The sequence below is a fragment of the Schistocerca nitens genome, chromosome 3 (assembly GCF_023898315.1).
Source record: "Schistocerca nitens isolate TAMUIC-IGC-003100 chromosome 3, iqSchNite1.1, whole genome shotgun sequence".
Lineage (NCBI taxonomy): Eukaryota > Metazoa > Arthropoda > Insecta > Orthoptera > Acrididae > Schistocerca > Schistocerca nitens.
Window position 1 is genome coordinate 947702363 of NC_064616.1, and position 20420 is coordinate 947722782.

Sequence of the window (20420 nt, forward strand, 5' to 3'; positions counted from 1 at the left end):
CTCAGCTGTTTGTTTTGAGACTAGTGCCCGTTTTACTCAATGCAGTTAGCCGCTCAGTTCAGTGAAAGCTATTGCCTGTGACACATCTCCAGGGCATCAAGTTACGTATTTAACTTTTCCTGTGTTTCGTTTATAGAATATATTTGCTTAATTGGTTCTGAGTTTTGGTATTTAAGAAGTTTCGTGTCACTTTTTTTTTCTTTTTTCCATCTACAAGTGTAAATTCAGGCAGTCTGTAGCTCAGTTGTTATTTCTTCTGAACAGCCAGCTACATAGTTCACTGAGGCATCAGTGGCCCTTGTTTACATGTCCGGGAGGGGGGCCAACAGTAAAAGCTGGCAGGAACCTAGATAAGCATTTCTACGTTTCTGGCAGTTTGTACTGTTTACTCTTCCATTAGTCTTGTTAGGATGTGTAGGACATGTGCCTGCTGTGTGTGGATGCAGGAGGAGCTGGCCACAGTTAGCCAACAGTTGAATGTGATCAGTCACCTTCAGGCTACCGCACCGAGGTGTAGCAGTGGTGGAGATTCTGGAGCGTTGCATGGGACACATCAGGTGTCACTTGTTTCTGCTGAGGCACCTTCAAGTGTATCCAACACGGTGGATCTGCAGGGTGAGTGGCGGGTGGTAATGCGTTTGCATTGTTCGAGATGCAAGGCCAATGTGGAGGCTGCCCATACGTCATCGCCTATACATCCTGTGAGTGAACAGGTGGCTGTACCTTCAGCAGGGTCTGAGCAGAAACATGGGGGCAGGGTGCTCCAATGTTAGGCGCATTATGGAGCCCCTTCGGAAGATAGCATTTAGGACTGGAAAGAAAGCCAATGTGCACTCGGTACGTCTGCTGAGCTGGCCTTATCTGAGATGTGGAGGTCGCCTTGCCTGCAGCTATCAAGCGTACAACGTGCAGTCATCTGCCAGTAGTGGCTCACGTCAGCACCAACAACACCTGTCACATGGGTTCTGAGGCCATCCTCAGTTCTTAAAGTTGGCTGGCGGAGGTGGTGATGACTGCTAGTGTGGATTGTGGTGCTTTGGTTTGGAGCCGAGTGGAGGGTCTCAACCAAAGGCTTCATTGTCTCTGTGACAGTCTTGGCTGCAGATTTCTGGACTTGCATTATCAGGTGGGGATTTGTAGGACTCCCCTTGATAGATCACGGATACACTACACAAAGGAAGCAGCTACTTGGGTAGCAGAGTACTTTTGGGGTGCAGATGGGATTTTTTTTAGGCTAGGTGGTAGTTTGAGATACTCTCATGAACACTGACCAGTTGATATGCATTTAGGGAAATCAGACCGTGTTCAGAGTAAGGGCAGTTTGACTGCAAAAATTTTATCAGTAAATTGTTGAAGTATTCATAACAAAGTTCCCGAATTTACTGCCCTCCAAGAAAGTTCTCAACCTCAAATTATTCTTGGGACTGAGAGATGGCTAAGACTCAAATTAAAAAGCTCCAACATATTTAGCGAGTATTGGAATGTTTATGGGAAAGACTGATTGGACACCATCAGAAGGGAAGTGTTCACTGCAGTTGACAAAAATATTGTCTCTACTGAGGTTGAAATTGAGTGTTATAGTAAAGTTATTTGGTTGCACATAAGGGGTCCAGGTGATAACAAGTTAATTGTCGAATGTTTTTACTGACCATCGACTCTGCTACAAGTTGGCGGTAACTTTAATCTACCGGTATAGAATGGATATCTATGGATTCAATGGAGGGGGTATAGATAATCAGTGTTGTGAAGTACTTTTAACACGTTTTCCAAAAACTGTATTGAGCAGCTAGTTCGGCAGCCCACACGCAATGGAAGTATCTTGGATCTTGTAGTTACAGGCTGGACCTTATCGATGGTGTCAGTATAGAGATGGGCATTAGTGATCATGATATCATCACAGCGACTAAGGTTACAAAAGTTAATGAATCAGTCAAAAGGGCTAGGAGATTGTTTCTGCTAGTAACAGCAGATAAGCAGTTGTTAACATCTCACTTAGACAATGAATTGCGATCATTTAGTTCCAGATTGATGGACATAGAGGAATTATGGGCAAAGTTTAAACAGACTGCAAATCATGCTCTGGACATGTATGTGCCTATTAAGAGGATTAAGGATGGAAAAGAGCCACTGTGGTTTAATAACGAAATTCGGAGAATGATGATGAAGCAAAGGCTGTTGTACTCTTGGTTCAAAAGAGGACGCACAAATGGCTTCAGGTGAAGATTAGTAGAGGTTCATGTGTGTGTGAAAAGGTCTATATATGAGGCATACAACAGCAACCCCTGTCATGCCTTGGCTAAAAATCTGGTGGAGAACCAGAAAAAATTCTAGTCCTATTTAAAATTGCTAGGCGGGTCTAAGGCTTCTATCCAGTCATTCGCTGACAAGTATGGTTTAGCAGTAGAAGATAGCAAAAGAAAGGTTTAAGTTTTAAATTCCAAGTTTTATAAATCGTTCATGCAGGAGAATCATACAAACGTACCATTGTATGACCATTGCACAGAGTCCTGTATGGATGACACAGTAATAACCTTCCCTGGGGTACCAAAACAACTGAAATAGTTGAAAACAAGTAAGTCACCAGGTCTGGATGAGATCCCAATTCGGTTTTACACAGAGTACCTATGGCATTGGTCCCTTACTTTGCATTTATCATGAATCTCTCCAAGACCACAAAGTGCCAAGTGACTGGAAAAAAGCACAGGTAACTTCTGTATATAATAAGGGTAAAAGAATGGACCTGCAAATTACAGACCAATGTCTTTAATATTGGTTTGCTGCAAAATTCTAGAGCTTATTCTGAGTTCTAATATAGTAAATTTCCTGGAGACCCAACAGCTCATATGCACAAATCAGCTTGCTCTTTTCGCACATGATATACTGAGAACTATGGATGAAGGGCAACAGGCATATTCCATATTTTTAGATTTCCGAAAAGCATTCAACATGGTATCACACTGCAGACTTAATGAAGGTACGTGGATACAGAACAGGCTCCCTGGTTCAAAGACTTTTTAAGTAACAGAACCCAGTATTTTGTCCTCAAAGGCGAGTGTTCATAGGAGACAGGGGTGGCATCAGGAGAGCCCCAGGGAAGTGTCATAGGACTGCTGCTATTTTCTATATACATAAATGATCTGGCAGACAGCATGGGCAGCAATTTGTGGTTGTTTGCTGTGCTGTGGTGTACAGGAAGGTGTTGAACATAAGTGACTGTAGGTTGATGCAAGATGACCTAGACAAAGTTTCTAGTTGGTGTGATGAATGACAGCTGGTTCTTACAATAGAGAAATGTAAGTTAATGTGGATGAGTAGGAAAAACAAACCTGTAATGTTTGGATACAGCATTAGTAATGTCGTGCTTGACACAGTCACATCATTTAAATATTTAAGCGTAACATTGCAAAGCGATATGAAATGGAATTATCATGTGAGGATTGTGGTAGGAAAGGCAAATGGTCGACTTTAGGTTATTGGGAGAATTTTAGGAAAGTGTAGTTCATCCGTAAAGGAGATCGCATATAGGACGCTAGTGTGACCTATTCTTGAGTACCGCACAAGTGCTTGGGATCTGCAGTGCGTCAGATTGAAAGAAGACATTGAAGTAAATCCGGGGAGAGCTGCTAGATGTTACCAGTAGGTTTGGTCAGCATGCAAGTGGTACAGATATGCTTCGGGAGCTAAAGTGGGAATCCTTGGTTTGAAGAAGACATTCACTTTGAACAACACTTCTGAGAAATTTAAAGAACCAGCATTCGAAGCTGAATGCAGAGCAATCCTACTGCCACCAACATAACTTCGCATAGGGACCATGAAGGTAAGACACGAGAACTTACGGCTCATACGGAGGCATATAGACAGTTGTTTTTCCCTCACTTTATCTGTGAGTGGAACAGGAAAGGAAACAGCTAGTTGTAGTACATGGTACCCTTCACCATGCACTGTATGGTGGCTTGCAGAGTATATTGTATGAATGTATATGTAGATGTGGATTCTTCATTTTCACCTTTAGGATTACTCTTACATTGTCCTTTTGGATTTGTGTACTGTTTTCACCATCTACCCCTCGGTCCTTACGACCACTCAACATTGCTCAGAAACTGACTTGTGACACTCCCACACTTGGGTAGTGCATTACCAAACAATGAAAAGAAAGATAGCAGCTAAAAGCCAAACTTTTGCGTTTATTCGTATCAGTTGAGAGTACAAATAAAATTATCTATCAAGCTCTACAGTTCATGCCTTTCTTATACTGGCACTTGTTTCTTCACCCAAGCAAGGCACTTTAACTACTGCTTCACAGTACTTACATTCCTTAAAGAAATGGAGTGTAAATAGTATACCAAAGTTCAAAATAAGCAATAAGTCTACAATTACAATACTAAAAAGGGTAATCATTCTTCTTCATTAATCTACACTTTGAGTAAGAAAGAGGGGAATTTTCAGTCACCTATACAATGATATAAAATGTCTTACAAACCACAAGGTAAACCTTAAAAGTATATGTAAGTTGCTTCATCTTCACAACTACTTCTATTCCATCGTGTAAAACAATGACATGGTTAATGCTCTTATGAAATTATTTTAGCATCACTGTATAAGGCTGATACTTATCTCTGAAAGATTGACATTTACCTACAAGTAAAACTGTAAACCCAGTCTCTCAACATCATTACACTAACATCAGTATGTTCATCTGTACACCCAGCTTTGTATAGCCCGTGAAACGAATGATTGGTATTGACTGTTCACATGCCAGGTGACGATGTTATGGGATGTGGCTTATGGTACCCTTTACCTGGTCTGAAGGAAGTACTGACAATGTGATGGCATATTCCCCTCTTAAATTTCTGAGTGTGTTGCAGTTAGCTAATGGAAAAAAACCCCAATATTGTTGTCAGAATCTGATTTTGAATAGTTTTCTTCAGCACTGCTCGAGCTATCACTACTGCCTCCCTGAGGTATAATTAAATTTCACACATCTTCTTCCACAAGTATTCATTTTTGGCCGACACTCTGGTGATGCTTGCAATTCTGTTCATAATATTCATCCAAGTCTCACTAGTCACTTGAATGACAGTTTCCACAAGCAGAGTCTCAATTTCAAAGATCGTGAATTTTTTGTTGTTTGCTGTGACATAATTTTCTGTTATTTGTTTTTTATTAGTGGGCATACCCCTTTAATTGTACTGAAATGACAATGGTATGGAGGAAGTTAAACCATTTCATGTTTGTGCCTTTTAGCAATCTCATGAATGACATTTGCTGGAAACTGCAGTTTCTTTAGTGTTGCAATTTTGAGCCATTTAACCTTCTTAAAATCTTCAGAGATCCACATGCTTTTTTTTAACCACTGAATATTATTCTCTTTTTGTGGTGCCAAAGCTGGAGTCTTATCATGAACAACTAAATGATACTGGGCATTATGCATAAAATCACTTATGGCCTTCTCATATTTCTCATTAGAGATGTTTTGAAGCACTTCCAAAAAACTACACTGTTTACCTCATTATTAATTTTAATATTTTATTTGTGGAAGGAAATAATGTGTTCTCAACTAGGTGTAGGTTAGGTAGGTACCTGATATGAAAGTTGTGGTGATAATATCAGTTTATGCAGCTGGAACTGATTTTACCTACACAAAAACTTCACAAATTTTCTACAGGCTGGCAAATGAAAGCTGAAACACACATTTTTATGAATGTCTACACCACACAATTCAAATGCCAACTTTTAATGCCACACTGTGTAAGTTAGTAGACATGACATTCTTGATACCTGATTTGAGGAGTAGGAAATTAGTGTTTAACGTCCCGTCGACAACGAGGTCATTAGAGACGGAGCACAAGCTTGGGTGAGGGAAGGATGGGGAAGGAAATCGGCCGTGCCCTTTCAAAGGAACCATCCCGGCATTTGCCTGAAGCGATTTAGGGAAATCAAGGAAAACCTAAATCAGGATGGCCGGAGACGGGATTGAACCGTCGTCCTCCCTGATTTGAGAAAACTTCATTTTTGTTCATCTGTCTTTTTTCATAATAAACTTTTTCTATCTATGAACAGGTACTTGAATAAAGATTAATTTGATTTTGATACATCTTCAAATGCGTTTTGTGATTTTAATTGTTATTTAATCCATTACAATGTGCTGATAAATATGCATGGTGCACAAACATAGTCAATGTATTGCTTTTTAAGAAAATCATGAAATAATTATTGCATACGTATACAGGTCAAATAAATAAAATCTCCTTTTTTGAATTCGGTTAAAAACAGTAATCCAAGAGAATGTGAAAACAAATTAATTAATTAATTAGTTAATTAATTAAGCCAGCTTTCACTGACCAAACTAACAAACACAATTTTTAGGGTTGTTTGTTTATTTATGCAATCAGAAAACCAAAAAAAGAGGAAAATAAAGAGTAAAGAGGACAATTCAGGTGGCATAAAATCTAGCGAGATGGATCCAGTGCCAGTTACACAATCTAGTCTGATCATCCAAGAAACAATAGTAATAAAAACTAATGCAACTCACTACTGAACCCACTAGAAGGATTGGAATCAGTGTCTGTAAATTCTAGCAGTATTACTGATGAGGTAGCTTCTGAATCTCATGCATCTGAATCTACATTGATTCTGGAAGATGGAGATAATTTTCATGAAAATGATATCAGGCAGTGGGTTGGACGATCTTTAGTAATGGTTACCAAAAAGTGAAAGGAAATATTAAAGCAATGCTGGATACTGCCAGAAAATTATGATTTTGCTGGTGATTAATGTATCTGAAACACAAATTTAATCACACATAATTAGATATGTACAAAATTGCTTACACAAAGAGATTTAAAGGTGCATTTGTTTTGTGTTTTATTTCCACAGGGATCTCCAATTTTCCAACCATTCACGAAGTATAAAGAAACACACAATTAATGTAAAGCACATGTAGATATAGTCAATGGCACAGAGAGTTGTGTGCGCCGGCCAACTTATTTGGCAACACAAAAACAAATGTACAGGTTGCTATGCAAAGAAGTCACACAAAAAATACTGAAGACAGTAGAAATGTGTTACAAGCTGTAGTCAACACAATTATTTTTTGTGGGACTCATGATTTGCTATTGAGAGGAAAAGCGAAAGATGATGGTGTATTTTAAGATTTGCTTACACTAAAAATTGAGTCTGATGATGAAATTTTGAGCAAATGCTTACAATAAGGATCTGTGGCATCCTAATTAGAGAAAAATTGGTCAGTAATGTCAAAACTGCAAGTGCCTACAGCATTTTGGCTGATGAACCCGTTGAAAGATCAGGAAAGGACCAACTATCAACAGGTCTTAGATATTCAGAGGAAAGGGAAAAAATGTTAAGGAAGAATTTATGGGTTTTGTCAAGGTAGAAAAATTGGACATGCAAATTAATGGATTCGGCAATGCACTAAACATTGATGTTGACAAATGTGTGGGACAGGGCTATGACAGATGTGCTATGAAGGTGGAAAACATGATAGAGTCCAAAAAATATTGAGAGAAATGTATAAAAAGGCTTTATATTTTCACTGCATGTGTCACAAATTAAACCTTGTAGTAAATGACTATTACGATGTCCCCGAGATCTGCAACTGCTTTGGAACCGTAAAAGATATGGTAATTTTTTCAGGGAATCAGTTTTGCATAAAAAATATCATTTTGTGTGAAATAAATTTTTTTTTATTTGCTTCTAAACAGAAATAAACCACTAACCAGACTTTTAGTTAAATAAGGGTTAAGGCACTAACTGGTACATTTCAGACATGTGCATTTCTTTTTGCAGCAATGTTGCTTGTGCTGCCTGGCTGGCTTCCTGCAGTTGCCTAGCAATGAACTGACCCTACTGAGTTACCAGTACCAAAGATCCATCACACAGATTATCAGTAGAATAGGTTGCACTTCCTACGTAGAAACTTTCAACTAAACTATGTACAAGATATCCCTCAAGGTAACTGTTGACCCTTCACAAAATAAACTCTATGCACACATTATAACACACATCTCATGCAAAATATGACAACATGCTACTTCCTCATTTGTACAACACCCACTTCACATATTCTCATTACTGTGGTACACAACACAAAACAAATAGATAATAAAATACCAGACACCTTAATACACTGGTGTGGCCTGCCTCTCCTTCCTCTTATCCCCTCCATCCTTTTTCGGGGTCTGGCACTGGAAACAGTGGTAGTGAATCTAGTGCACACTGAAAAGGACATATAAGTCTGACACGTACAACCATTGTTGAGCATCGTTCACTGGCGAGGTCATCTCAATCACTTGATATGGACCTAGATAGTGGGTGATAATTTCTTCATTTTACCGTTTAGGTTGTAAGGGCTTATCACCCATTGTCCTGCATAGTACTCTGGTAGTCCAGCATTGAGCTGACCCCTCTTCTCATGACATTCTAGGGCATATGTACTGGCTTTCCGTATCGTCTTTCAAAGTCCTTGTAATGTTATACTAAAATTTCACAATGGCTCCATTCTTCCCCATCTTAGATTTAATCATCATTTCAGAAGCGACAGTATTTTCCAGCCATATACCACCCCATATGGTGATAGATGTGTGCTTTAATGGATCTTGGGTTAACTGGCCTCTTGTTAACCTTTGTAAGTGGAATATGTTTTTCAATTGCTTCAACCAGCTGTGCACAGCACACAATTTTAACATACTGCTCCACATCTTATCTATGTTTATGCCAACAGTGTACTCAGCTGCCTGCCATTCGGCAGTTCTAATGACCCCATCACAAGATAACATGTGATCACGTGCCTGTTTTAATGCTACTTCCCACTTTATGACTGAAACCACAGCACAGTCCAAACTTAGTTATCTTGCGCAATACACAATCATGTATGATGAACTATGACTGCATTACAGACAGTTTACACTCTTCATCAGAAGAGAAGTAACCAGTTGCGTTACTTACAAATATCACGTTCAGTTTCAGCATCCAGCACACTAATTGACTATATGGATCTTTTTATGCCAATAACCATTTCGATGCTGTGTGATCTATTACTACTTTAAACTTTTTACTATACAAATGGCAGAAATAGTAAGACACACTACATATGAAGCTTGGCATCTCCTTCCCTGTGGTAGAATAGGTCCTCTCTACTTTGTTTAATTGTCGTGATGCACAGGCGATTGGCTATTCCTTCCTCTCTAATTTTTGACTTAACACACAGCCCAGTGCACGATTACCATCATCACATTATGATATGAAATCTTTTTCATACTTCAGAAATACCAGTATCAGGCTAGCTGTGAACAATTCCTTTCGCTTTCCAAATGTACCTTCACTTTCTGATATTCAACTGAATTTTACCCCTTTTGTCAATGAGTGCATGAGAGATCATACTGTATCTGCAAATCCTGGGACAAATTTCCTATAGTTATTCATTAACCGTAACAAAGGACTGCGATAATCCCTATCTGAGTTGTTTGAAAACTTTGTGTGCCATTCACCAATCTAGGATCTGTTCGTATTCCCTCATGACTAAGTACATGTCCTAAGTAACTTACTTCTTGCAGCACAAAGTGACACTTTTCAATACCAAGTGTTGTGTGTCCCATACTTAATCTCACACCAGATATACTGCTTTGACTTTAATCCTGTCAACACTCAGTTCAACAAATATTGAAATGTGCCCAGTGCACTATTTAATCCAAATGGCATATGCCGATACTGGTCGGGACACCAAGGAACAATAAATGTCGATTTCAGCTGGTCCTCCACTGCTACTTCTAGCTGATGATAGCCATTCCTGTAAATCTACTGTGGAAAAATACCTACAATGTCCCATGTTGGTCAGGTTCTTTGTTATACAATAAAACTTGCTCAAAACAGAATCACATGGGGCTAAAATAATTTTCCTAGTTGGACTACACAAAACTCATGAGGTAACATAAATTTGTCAGGTATCATGTAAAAAGTATAAATTTGAAATTATGCATTAAATAATGCATAAACCTTCACTCCTGCACAGTAAATGTTAATTTACAGTATATTGTACAATAAAACATTAGACTATTACACTAATTAACAAATAATACAGCATTCATGTATTTTTACTCTAAATTTAAATATGTGTATTGTTGTATGTACTTACATATTGTTCCTGTGTTTATTTACTTTACATTTCACTTTTTTCGCCACATATCAAGGAGGAAAATCTGTCTGAATTTCCTGTTCAAAACTTCCCCCCCCCCCCTTCCACACACACACACACACACACACACACACACACACACACACACACACACACACACACAATTTTTTGCACTATACAATAGTTCCAACAGCTTGGGAGAATTTGTGGGTGCTGCAAATTGCACATAATCATTTATGCATGTAATAGCTTCTTCACGCGTATTATCATTTTGCTCCTCTTCTGCCTTTTGTTTCTTTGTAATCATCTTTTGTGTTGTAGATTTCTATTATATCTGTTGCTGAAGTAGAAGTGGAGCAAGTTGACAGAAAGTCACCACTTCAAATGTTTTGCATTTTACTTATTTTAGCAATTGGTGCTGCATTTTCTTAAGCTTTGATGGCCAAGGAAGCCTCTTGTTCTTGACGTAATTCTCCTGAGGATCTTTCCTCTTTCAAATTATCCAACTGCCTATGCAAGCCTATATTACCTTCCCTTATTTGAGCTACCCGATGTAGTAAAGTTTTGAACCACTTTCAGAGTGATACCCACCTGTGTGTGTGTGTGTGTGTGTTTTTCACTCCCTGTAAAGCCTGTAGCTAACAAAGCAGGAAAAAACACAATATGACAAACACAGCATGACAAAAATGGGTTGAATATTAGCAATACTATAACACCTTCTATATTATTTACTCTTTATGCCTTGGGGGCAACCACACAATCCCTGGCATTATGACCTTATCTTCTACACTTAACACAAACTGTAGGTGATGCCTGAGACATGCCCTCTGTGCTCAGTAAGTTACATTGTTTACCCTGACTGGGGGCAAACTAACACGTACTCCTCTCACTCTAAACACCACCAAATCACTGGCTAAGCCTACAGGCCCATACTGCACTCGAAAAGCAAACCTCCCATGCTCTGCCATTGCATAACACTCGAAGGGAGATCAGCCAGAGAGAAATAGTTTGTTTCCTCTCACTAAACTGTGCTGATGATGCCATATGCTGACCCAGGAGGTTGCTAGATGTCACTTATTTTCACTACACTGTGCTGATGATGCCGTATGCTGACCCAGGAGGTTGATAGATGTCACTTGCCACTTCCGACATCATAAAATGTTAGGAAGTCATTCCAATACATTTGGATGAATGGTAGGTGTGAAGAACTAGTTCTTCTGTTGTCACACGTAGGCTCACCACTCCAATAGTTGTGAATGAAGTGACTAGCCAGAAGCTCACGGTAGGTCAGGTGCGGGAAGCACTGAGGTACAGACTTTGAACCAAAGACGCCTCTGAGACACCCAGGAGTTGGATATTTCAAATTTCAGGATGCCTAACCCAGATGGCACCACTTCATACCCTGACAGCACTAGATCGAGGTGCTACCCATAGACCAGTGACTAGTAGAGACAGCAATCAGGTGTAGGACCTGGCTAACCCACATCGGATTGGCAGTTGGTGTGGAAGCATCCTCAATGTAGACAGCAGTCAACAACAGATGCTGTATGCTGGACTGACTACTATTTATATTGGCTTGCCAAGGTCCCATTTTGACAAGGTGTCGCTTGCAGTCACAGGGAGAAGCCCCGGCAACATGACATGACATAACGTAACTTAGTCCTCCACTGTGCCAGGATGACGACTTGCATCGTGTCACTGCAGTAGTACTGTGGACCAGACAGTGGAATTTTGAAGACAGCGTGCTGGCTTGCCCTGGTACAGGTTGCGTGACCTGCTAGGAAATGGTGTTTGTGCAACACTTCCTCCATCTCTGTCCCATGCAGTTTCTGGACGTGGTTGTCTTCGTATGATGGTTTTTGATGTACTTATTCCATTTTGGCTTTGGCAGGCCTTACCTTCTTTTGGTTTTCTCGTCATTTTTCTTAATGAAAAATCTGCATTGTACCCTAACTGATACTTAGGTTTGCTACGGCGTGCATTTGATATACTTCCACATTTTGTTCCATCCACCTCTGACAGGTGTTGTTTGAACTATCTTAACATGAAGAAAATCCAGTGTGTAGTGGATTATTCAGTGACATTGCATGCAATGAGAGGACAATCACTCCACTTAAAATGATCTCAAACCATCTCCCAACATGTCATCAGCTGTTTTTACAACATTAAATTAAAACTGAAACAGCTGCAGCCCTCTCTCTTGCATTTTATTTATTTAAGCAGCCAGTTTCAGAATTCCATTACTCCACCTTCAGGCCTCTTGATGAATGTAAATTGGGAGGAATCCAATCTTACGTGCAGTCAAAACAGGAGGCAATATTAAATAACTTGTGCTTGCAGATCTCTGGCTTCCTTAACTGATGATGACTGTTGATGAACAAAGGGATAGTGTCATGTAAACCAGAGACTATGGACACTTATTTAATACTGGCTCTGATTATGACTGCACATGAGACTGAATTCCACCCAATTTATGTTAATTAAGGGGCCTGAAGATGGCATAATGGAACACCAAAACTGATTGCATAAATAAATTAAATGCAAACTGGCAGCTGTAGGTGATTTCATTTCATACTGAACAACCGAAGTACTTGTATCCATCTGTTACAAGGATGGGCATGCAAAGGTTTTTGCAACAGGTTGCCAATCGTTCTTGTTTTGTAATCTGAGCTTGAGACAGGCTTAGGTTGTTATACTACAGGTGATTTTTTTATAGTATGAATTGTTATTGCCTGAAGTATTAAAGATAATGGATTCTTGCACCCTTGGTGTAAGTGGAATATTCATGGCGGTAATGAACTACTGGACTAACTTAACATTTTGGTATGAGTCACGGGACTCATTGCTCACAGATGACTAATTTATCTGATATTTTGGAAGGATTATTTTTTTTTAAATTTTCTTGATTGCGTAGTGAGCTAGGAGTTGTTTTTTTTTGTTTTGTTTCACTGTATACCTGATATAATGTTTGTTTTGTTGCATCTGGTGTAGGGGTAGTACAGTGGGTATTTTCTGGTGGAATGATTGTGGTCACAGTGGTGGCAACAACATTTTTATCTTGAAAGCACCATATGCAGAGGAATGAGATTTTTTTTATGATGTTTGTGGAGAAATGAATTAAATGGGGGAAAGCTCATTGTACATAATTGTGGGTAGATTTAGGAAGGGCATTTCGTAACCTACTATCTTTGACAGAACACTAGCACACTGAATGGTTTTTGTGTAATACTGATACAGAGTGATCCAGACTGCCAATGGGATGTGTGAAATAGAACTGGTCTTAGGAGGGAAAGAAGCAGAAGAATGCTCATGGCACATCCTTGCACCACAGCTGATTTCCAAAAAGCTAGTCCACACAGGGTGTAATACTATGAGTAAGGGTTATCTAACGGTACAGAACATTTGGAGCTGCAGGATAGGGGTATACTGATAAACGGTATGATTCGTGACATTTTGGGGACAACTTTTTGGCTTCCAACAACTACAATACGCACTGTGGTTCTCAACCGGACATATCTGCTACTGTACCTGCTCAGCAAACTTTAGAAAATACGACCTACTCAGAACCTGACCTCCTTAAAAATAGCTTGGATCCCAATGCACTCACTTCTCTGAACAAGTTTATAGCAGCGTAAGAGGGTGTAAAAGTGTACAGCATCTATTTCAACACATACAACCGTATTGCAGCAGATACCAGCACAAACCACACTGATAGGTATATGAACTTCAAGCACCATCTTGCTTCTGGTTCTAGTTTTTGTAGCCTGTACCTATCTATGGTGGAAATCATCACTCTCCTGAATTCTCCATCACCATATACCAACTGAGTGGGTCACCCTTAGAGAGTAAATAGTCATCAAGCACACCATCCACTGGACATTGTGAACTGGACTGGATTAGTGTAAACGTATTTGGAATGAGAAGTGTACATAAATGTAAAAAAGGAAAAATATAAAATGTAATGTTTAATTTATTTGCAGAATTAATATCAGTCTGCGATTCAGTGGAACCGATATTCAGAAGGGAGGAGGATAGTTGTGACAGCACCTTTCCCTAGCAGAGCTTGTAAACTGTAGCCAGGTGAGCCAGCATGCTGCCTGCAAAATTCTGCTGGCAGGTCCACAATATCTCTGTTAGGATGCAAGCCGCCAGCTTGGCACAGTGGAGACCTGGATTACCTCACACCATGCTGGGTGGGCCTCTCCAAGTGACTCGAACTGATGCCCAGTCCATATAAGATCAGTGCGAGCCAGTATAAATGATGGCCAATGAAGCCTACAGAATCTACTGTCGACCACTAGTTACGCTGAGAACACCTACAGCAGATTGTTGACCTAATGTGAGTCATGCAGTTTCATCTACAACTGTTTGCTGCTTCCACTAGGTGTCGGTCGATGGTGTGCGCCTTGCACTGATGCCGCTGGGCTACAAATGGTCCAAATGGCTCTGAGCACTATGGGACTCAACTGCTGAGGTCATTAGTCCCCTAGAACTTAGAACTAGTTAAACCTAACTAACCTAAGGACATCACAAACATCCATGCCCGAGGCAGGATTCGAACCTGCGACCGTAGCGGTCACGCGGTTCCAGACTGCAGCGCCTTTAACCGCACGGCCACTTCGGCCGGCCGCCGCTGGGCTACAAGCTGGCACAATCTGGCTATGGCCTCCTACAGGCTGAAATAAACAGACTCCTGGGCTTCTCCAGGGCTCTTTGGTTTGCAGTCCATGCCTGGATGCCTCCTGCACCAGACCTCCTACAAGCTATTGGCTGGTCACCAAATTCACGTCTAATGGTGTGGCTAGCCTATGCACAAGTCTGCTGTTATTTGCCTGACATCTGCAAGCCTGATGTAGCTACATGCTTGGTGAGGTGCTGATGCTGTGCCTTTATTGTTGCTGCCTTTCCGGCCTGAAGTCCTTGTGCCAGCTGCCGTCACATGCTGTCATGTTTTGCTGGTGCAAGTTCTGCCACCTGAGGTCACTGCATGCCATCAAGACACCATATACAAGGCTGTATGAATTCTGATGACTAAAATATGTTGTTCATACCATTTTGTGTATAACTTCATGATGGCTGAGGAACTGTTTCTTTGCACCTACAGGCCAAACGACCATCTTGAGATGACTTTCTGACAATTTATGGTGTCAATAACACTTGGGCCATCCTGGCACCATACTACAAGTGATTAGAAGAGATCTTTTCCCAGCAGTGGGACCTTAATGGATGACAATAATGACAGCACTGGTCACAGACACCATTATTAACAGAATCACATATTAATTTCTTTGCTACATTGTTACTTACTGTTATAATTAATTTTAGTGGTTCTTCACCACATGGACAACAATTTTGTACATTTAAAACAGTTTCTTATTTCACACATAAACCGCCGGGCTTAAACTATTGCTCCACATTTTATTTCTGGTGTGATCTGTGTTCTATGTTTTGGTAGTTCTCATTACATTCAACACACAATTTTTTAATTTGTTCTTGAGTTATGAAAATTGATGCAAAATGTGTGATACACGGCGGATAAAAACAATCTCAGGTGCCTAGTGGAATGTGAACAATACAGGAACAGAATTAACATTTTCAAATTACCTTGGCACAAGCTTATCAGCATCACAGCAAAGTTCAAGCAGACCAAGAAGCACCTTAGATACATCAAGATAAGGTTCCCACACAGTGAAACCACGTCCTATCAAATCAATTGCTGCACGTCTCAAGGGTGTGTGAGCCGGAATACGTGGAGAAGGTGGTGCTAATAGTAGCTGGGTAAGAGCTATACCTATAACAAAAAAGACTCATAAGGCAAAAATACTGTTCATGGCTCTTCCATATTTAATGTTTTACTATAATTAACAATTCACTTATAATTTCATTGGAGTTATGAGATGAACAGATTGCCATTGAATATTTACAAATGCCTAGTGATGCTCAACAACTGCAAGAACAACCATATTTCATTTATGCTGAACATCTAACAATCACTACTTAGATCTCGAAACTGAAGTGCTTCAAGCAGTGTATCTCTACAGGGTGTTTCAGCACAGCAGTGACAAATTTTCAGGAGAGAGAGTACACCTAGATGCTGGAAAACCACAAAGCAACACATTGTCGGAAACACTTTTTTGGTGCTGTAGTGATTACACAAAACACAAGAAAGGAAGGACACGAACAGGAATATATAAGAATGAAACCAGACAATGATCATCATCAAAGAAGGTGTTCCGAATTATGAGTCCTGACCATGATACAGGCCTCACATTTCCAGTGCAAGGTAGATCTGATGTTCTGGAAAATCCAGGTGTGTCCTGAACTACCCCAGCAGCTGCCGTGATGCATGCAACACGTTCCTCAGCAGTTTTAATGGGGGTTTCGAACTCCAGAGGAGTACTAAAGGCAAAAGTGAGGTCTGGCAATCTCCCTGCACTGGAGATGTGAGACCTGCATCACAGTTCAGGCTCGTACTTTCGAATACCTTCTTTGATGATAACAATTACCCATTTTTGATCTTATTTCTTGGTTTCTGCTGTACTACGCATAATACACATGTTTTCTCACCCTATCTGTGTCCTTTCTTTCTTTCTTTCTTTCTTTTTGTGTGTTTCATGTCGCAACAGGGACGAGATTCCAACTGTGCATTGCTCTGTGATTTTACATCGTCTAGGTGTGCTGTATCTTTCCTGAAAGTTTGTAATTGCTGTGTATAAACACCCAGAATATGAAAGTAAAAAATTTACCTATCATTTCAGTCTGACATCTTGTCGAGGGAGAAGTATGTGACTGATATAACATTTTAACAGTTTTACTGTTAGATATATTTATTTTTATCTGTTCACTTCTATCGGGTATCAACCAACACTAGTCATCTGTAGATCCAATAATCAACTTGCTGTAAAATCTTGTCTAACCGTAATTCATGTGTTGGCACTATCAGTCACTGGTTGTGACAAACATATGGCTTGGGGGTGCATAAGATGTTACCCCAAGCTGTTTCTTGCAGTAGCAAACAGATAAAAGTAACAGAGTCTAGGAATAAAATTGTTTAAACATGAAAGACTATTTACTACCAATTTCTCTTATAGCTACTACAAATCAACACTGCATTAATGCTGTGGAAACAAGTTGTAAGCTCAGCAGGAAATTTTCAAAGTTCCAAAGAAGATATAGAGAAATCTGCAAATGATCTGATGACTTTCTGTAAAAGCCAACCAAGTCAAACAACAAGCATCTTCTGGCTCATTTCATTGTAGAAAAAACATGAGAACATGGCATGTAACTCAAGAAACATTATCTGTTAGCAGTAACTACTGCATGGTGAAAATAAATTGCACACTTATAAGAGACAAAGAAAATCTTAAAAAGAAAAAAACAATTCAGCTGAGTATGAATACACAGAAAACTAACAGCAGTTTGTATATTTATCATACTATAATATAGTTTATGAGACTCACTGGCTAACAGTATTATAAAAATGACTTACTTGTCAGCATTGCGAGGTTGTTGTTTCCAATACCAAAGCCTTCAACAACGGAAGTTTTACGACGCTGATCGTCACCAGCCCGCCGTCGTCCAGATGCTTCACCTCCAACATCTTGCCCAAATTCGGCACCAATTACACCCAGCAAAACAACTGCTGTTGTCTGCTTCCGTTTCAATTCTGATATGCTTGAAGGCTTGCGCACACAATACTCTGAAAGGAGACACACACACACACGTACAGTTCAGGATATGGGTTATAGTATTTTATTTAATAGAATCCATATTTTAACAATTAACATGAATTACAAAAACCTTCATCACACACACACACACACACACACACACACACACACACACAGAGAGAGAGAGAGAGAGAGAGAGAGAGAGAGAGAGAAAGTCAGCACATGCACACATGTGTGCACTCGCCTGTGTGCATGTTTGTAGTCACTAGCAATGAGATATGAGTGAAAATTATAAAATTAGTTTTTGCGCTTACAGCTAGCTTGTTTATGAGTACCTATATACAGCAGATATTTTTTACACAATGTAAAAACCCCTGTGAAACTAGACCTTAATGAATTATATGCCTGCATATATAAACTTGTTAACTTTAGAATATGTTTATTGTTGTATTAATTTGTCATCTTTATCACAATGCCCTAAATGGTTAGAGGATGAATAAACAACTAATATTATGAAATGTAAACACAATTCTTAAAACAACATACAGGAGTCAAATCCAGGTAAGTAACAGAAGGGGGGCATACTAGTTGAAACCTCAACCAAGCCATTTATACCAGTGGATATCCTGTGGACAGCAACAAAAGGTCACTAGCTCAAGTGGTGACAGATTCTGCAACTTACACATTCCAACAGCTCTTTAGAGAAATTCATTAACCAAATGAACAGTGGTCAATAGTGGACAACATTTCTTTGTGGCCACGGGTTCAACAAAAGCAAGCAGAAGCTATATGAGCAAATGTCCATAATGTCACTATTTCTCATATGTGCTCATTAGCAAACTTTACATACAGCAACGAGCATGCCATTTGGAGAGTAGATGACCAAGTAGCATTGTTCAAAATGTACACTGGTGCCAGCAGCAGTGTAGCGCCTGTTTGTATGTGTACAATTTTGATCAATGGTTCCTATGTAGGAATACATGAGTGGTCTACCGAATTGCAATCCTCTTGTGGACTAAGTGCAATAGCAATATTGCCCTTTTCTCAAATGTGCAATAAGTTTGCGAGCAAAGAAGGTATATTCATTCTCATGTTTTGCATGTGTATTGCCTAACATTTTGAGGGAAGTAGTTTTTTATACCACAATAATTGTCTATTATGAATATTTGTTTGATAAAAACTGTGACTTATCACATTATTTGGCATTAGAATGCTTTTATAGTTCACAATTTCAGACCCACATAAACAACCTGAGACATAAATATGAGATGATCTCTCACCACAACACGGATGAATAACAAAATGGGTACAATGACTGGGTACAGAATTTACTGATTTCTAGTGATGAAACACCTGTCGTACCTGCAGTCTTTCAACAACAAATTAGAGCTGGAAAAGGTTTTTGTACGATGAGGCACAGAGTACATTGTTGTTTCACAAGCATATTATGGATATACAATGCAAGTTATGTTTATAGATGCAAAGCATGGATTATCAATGGCACACTACTTCCACTGAAAACAATTTTTGACAACTCAAATCAATAAAATAAACTTACATAATATGAACTAAAGCACTGTTTTATTACACAATAATGAAATAAACTATTATTATATCACTCTGTTGGCATGGACAGGTGTTACTGAAACAATAATGACCCATTCGAAGCATTAAACAGTGCAGCTGCATCAGATCCCAACTAACCACTTATTCCATTATTAATTATCTTGTAGAAAACTTCCTCATTATTGGATTGTGCTGCTAGCTTGTAATCTTTTCTTGCATGGATCATTTTTTTTTTTCTCGCATAGCTTGCTTTTGTATTTTACATTACTGCTGCTGACTTGGACATATGACAACACAATTTATCACTGTGTTAGCTGAAGCAATAATGAAGGAATAGGAATGGATTTGCAATTGTGAAACAACAACAGAATGACGCAAAATCATTTATTAGTGTTTGGTGCACTCTTTACACAGGTGTGTCTGCATGTCTGTGGCATTAAGATTCAGAGACTAAACATAATAACTGTCATAGATAGTAGTCCAAACAGAACTCTATAGATTAAATAGTTATCCTTTAATGTGTTACAGTAGACATCGTATATGACATCGACTCCAGTGCCATGCACCTACCAACCATCCAAGTTGACTACTGTGTGTGTGTGTGTGTGTGTTGTGTGTTTAATAAATGTTTGTTACATGTTTCATACTATGTTACCCATATTAATTATTTTAGACATTCTGCACTGTGATCACATATGCAGCAAAGTGTGCAAGCCAGTTACCTCGTACAGCAATGAGTATTCTGTGGTAGGAGGTTTGCTTCCTGCTATCTTTAACACTGGAAGTTTGACTTGTTTTAGTGAATACAACAGTAATAATTACAAGAAAGGCATTTTTCACTGTGGTGCAATCTTTCCACAAAATTTCAGTCACTACACTTGCTCTTCCAAATGCAAAAATATTTTGCTGAGTTCCACCAACACAATGAGAAAGGACCAGTGTGATAAAACAAGACAAATAAGATATTGCACATAAATATTTCCCCCCACATGCTATTGGAGAGTGGAACAGGCGAGATGTAGATTGGGAAGTAT

At 39.4% G+C, this 20420-nt stretch overlaps 1 protein-coding gene across 4 annotated transcripts in view; it reads right to left on the minus strand.

Moving 5' to 3' along the window:
* Window positions 1-20420, minus strand: part of LOC126249024 (WD repeat-containing protein 7) — a 363427-nt gene that overhangs the window by 60034 nt on the left and 282973 nt on the right. For all 4 annotated transcript variants that reach the window (XM_049950629.1, XM_049950627.1, XM_049950628.1 and 1 more), the window contains 2 exons: window positions 17640-17849; window positions 15755-15941 (listed from right to left, as the gene is read on the minus strand). In XM_049950629.1, coding sequence (XP_049806586.1) covers window positions 15755-15941; window positions 17640-17849 — 397 coding nt within the window. The remainder of the gene's footprint in view (window positions 1-15754; window positions 15942-17639; window positions 17850-20420) is intronic.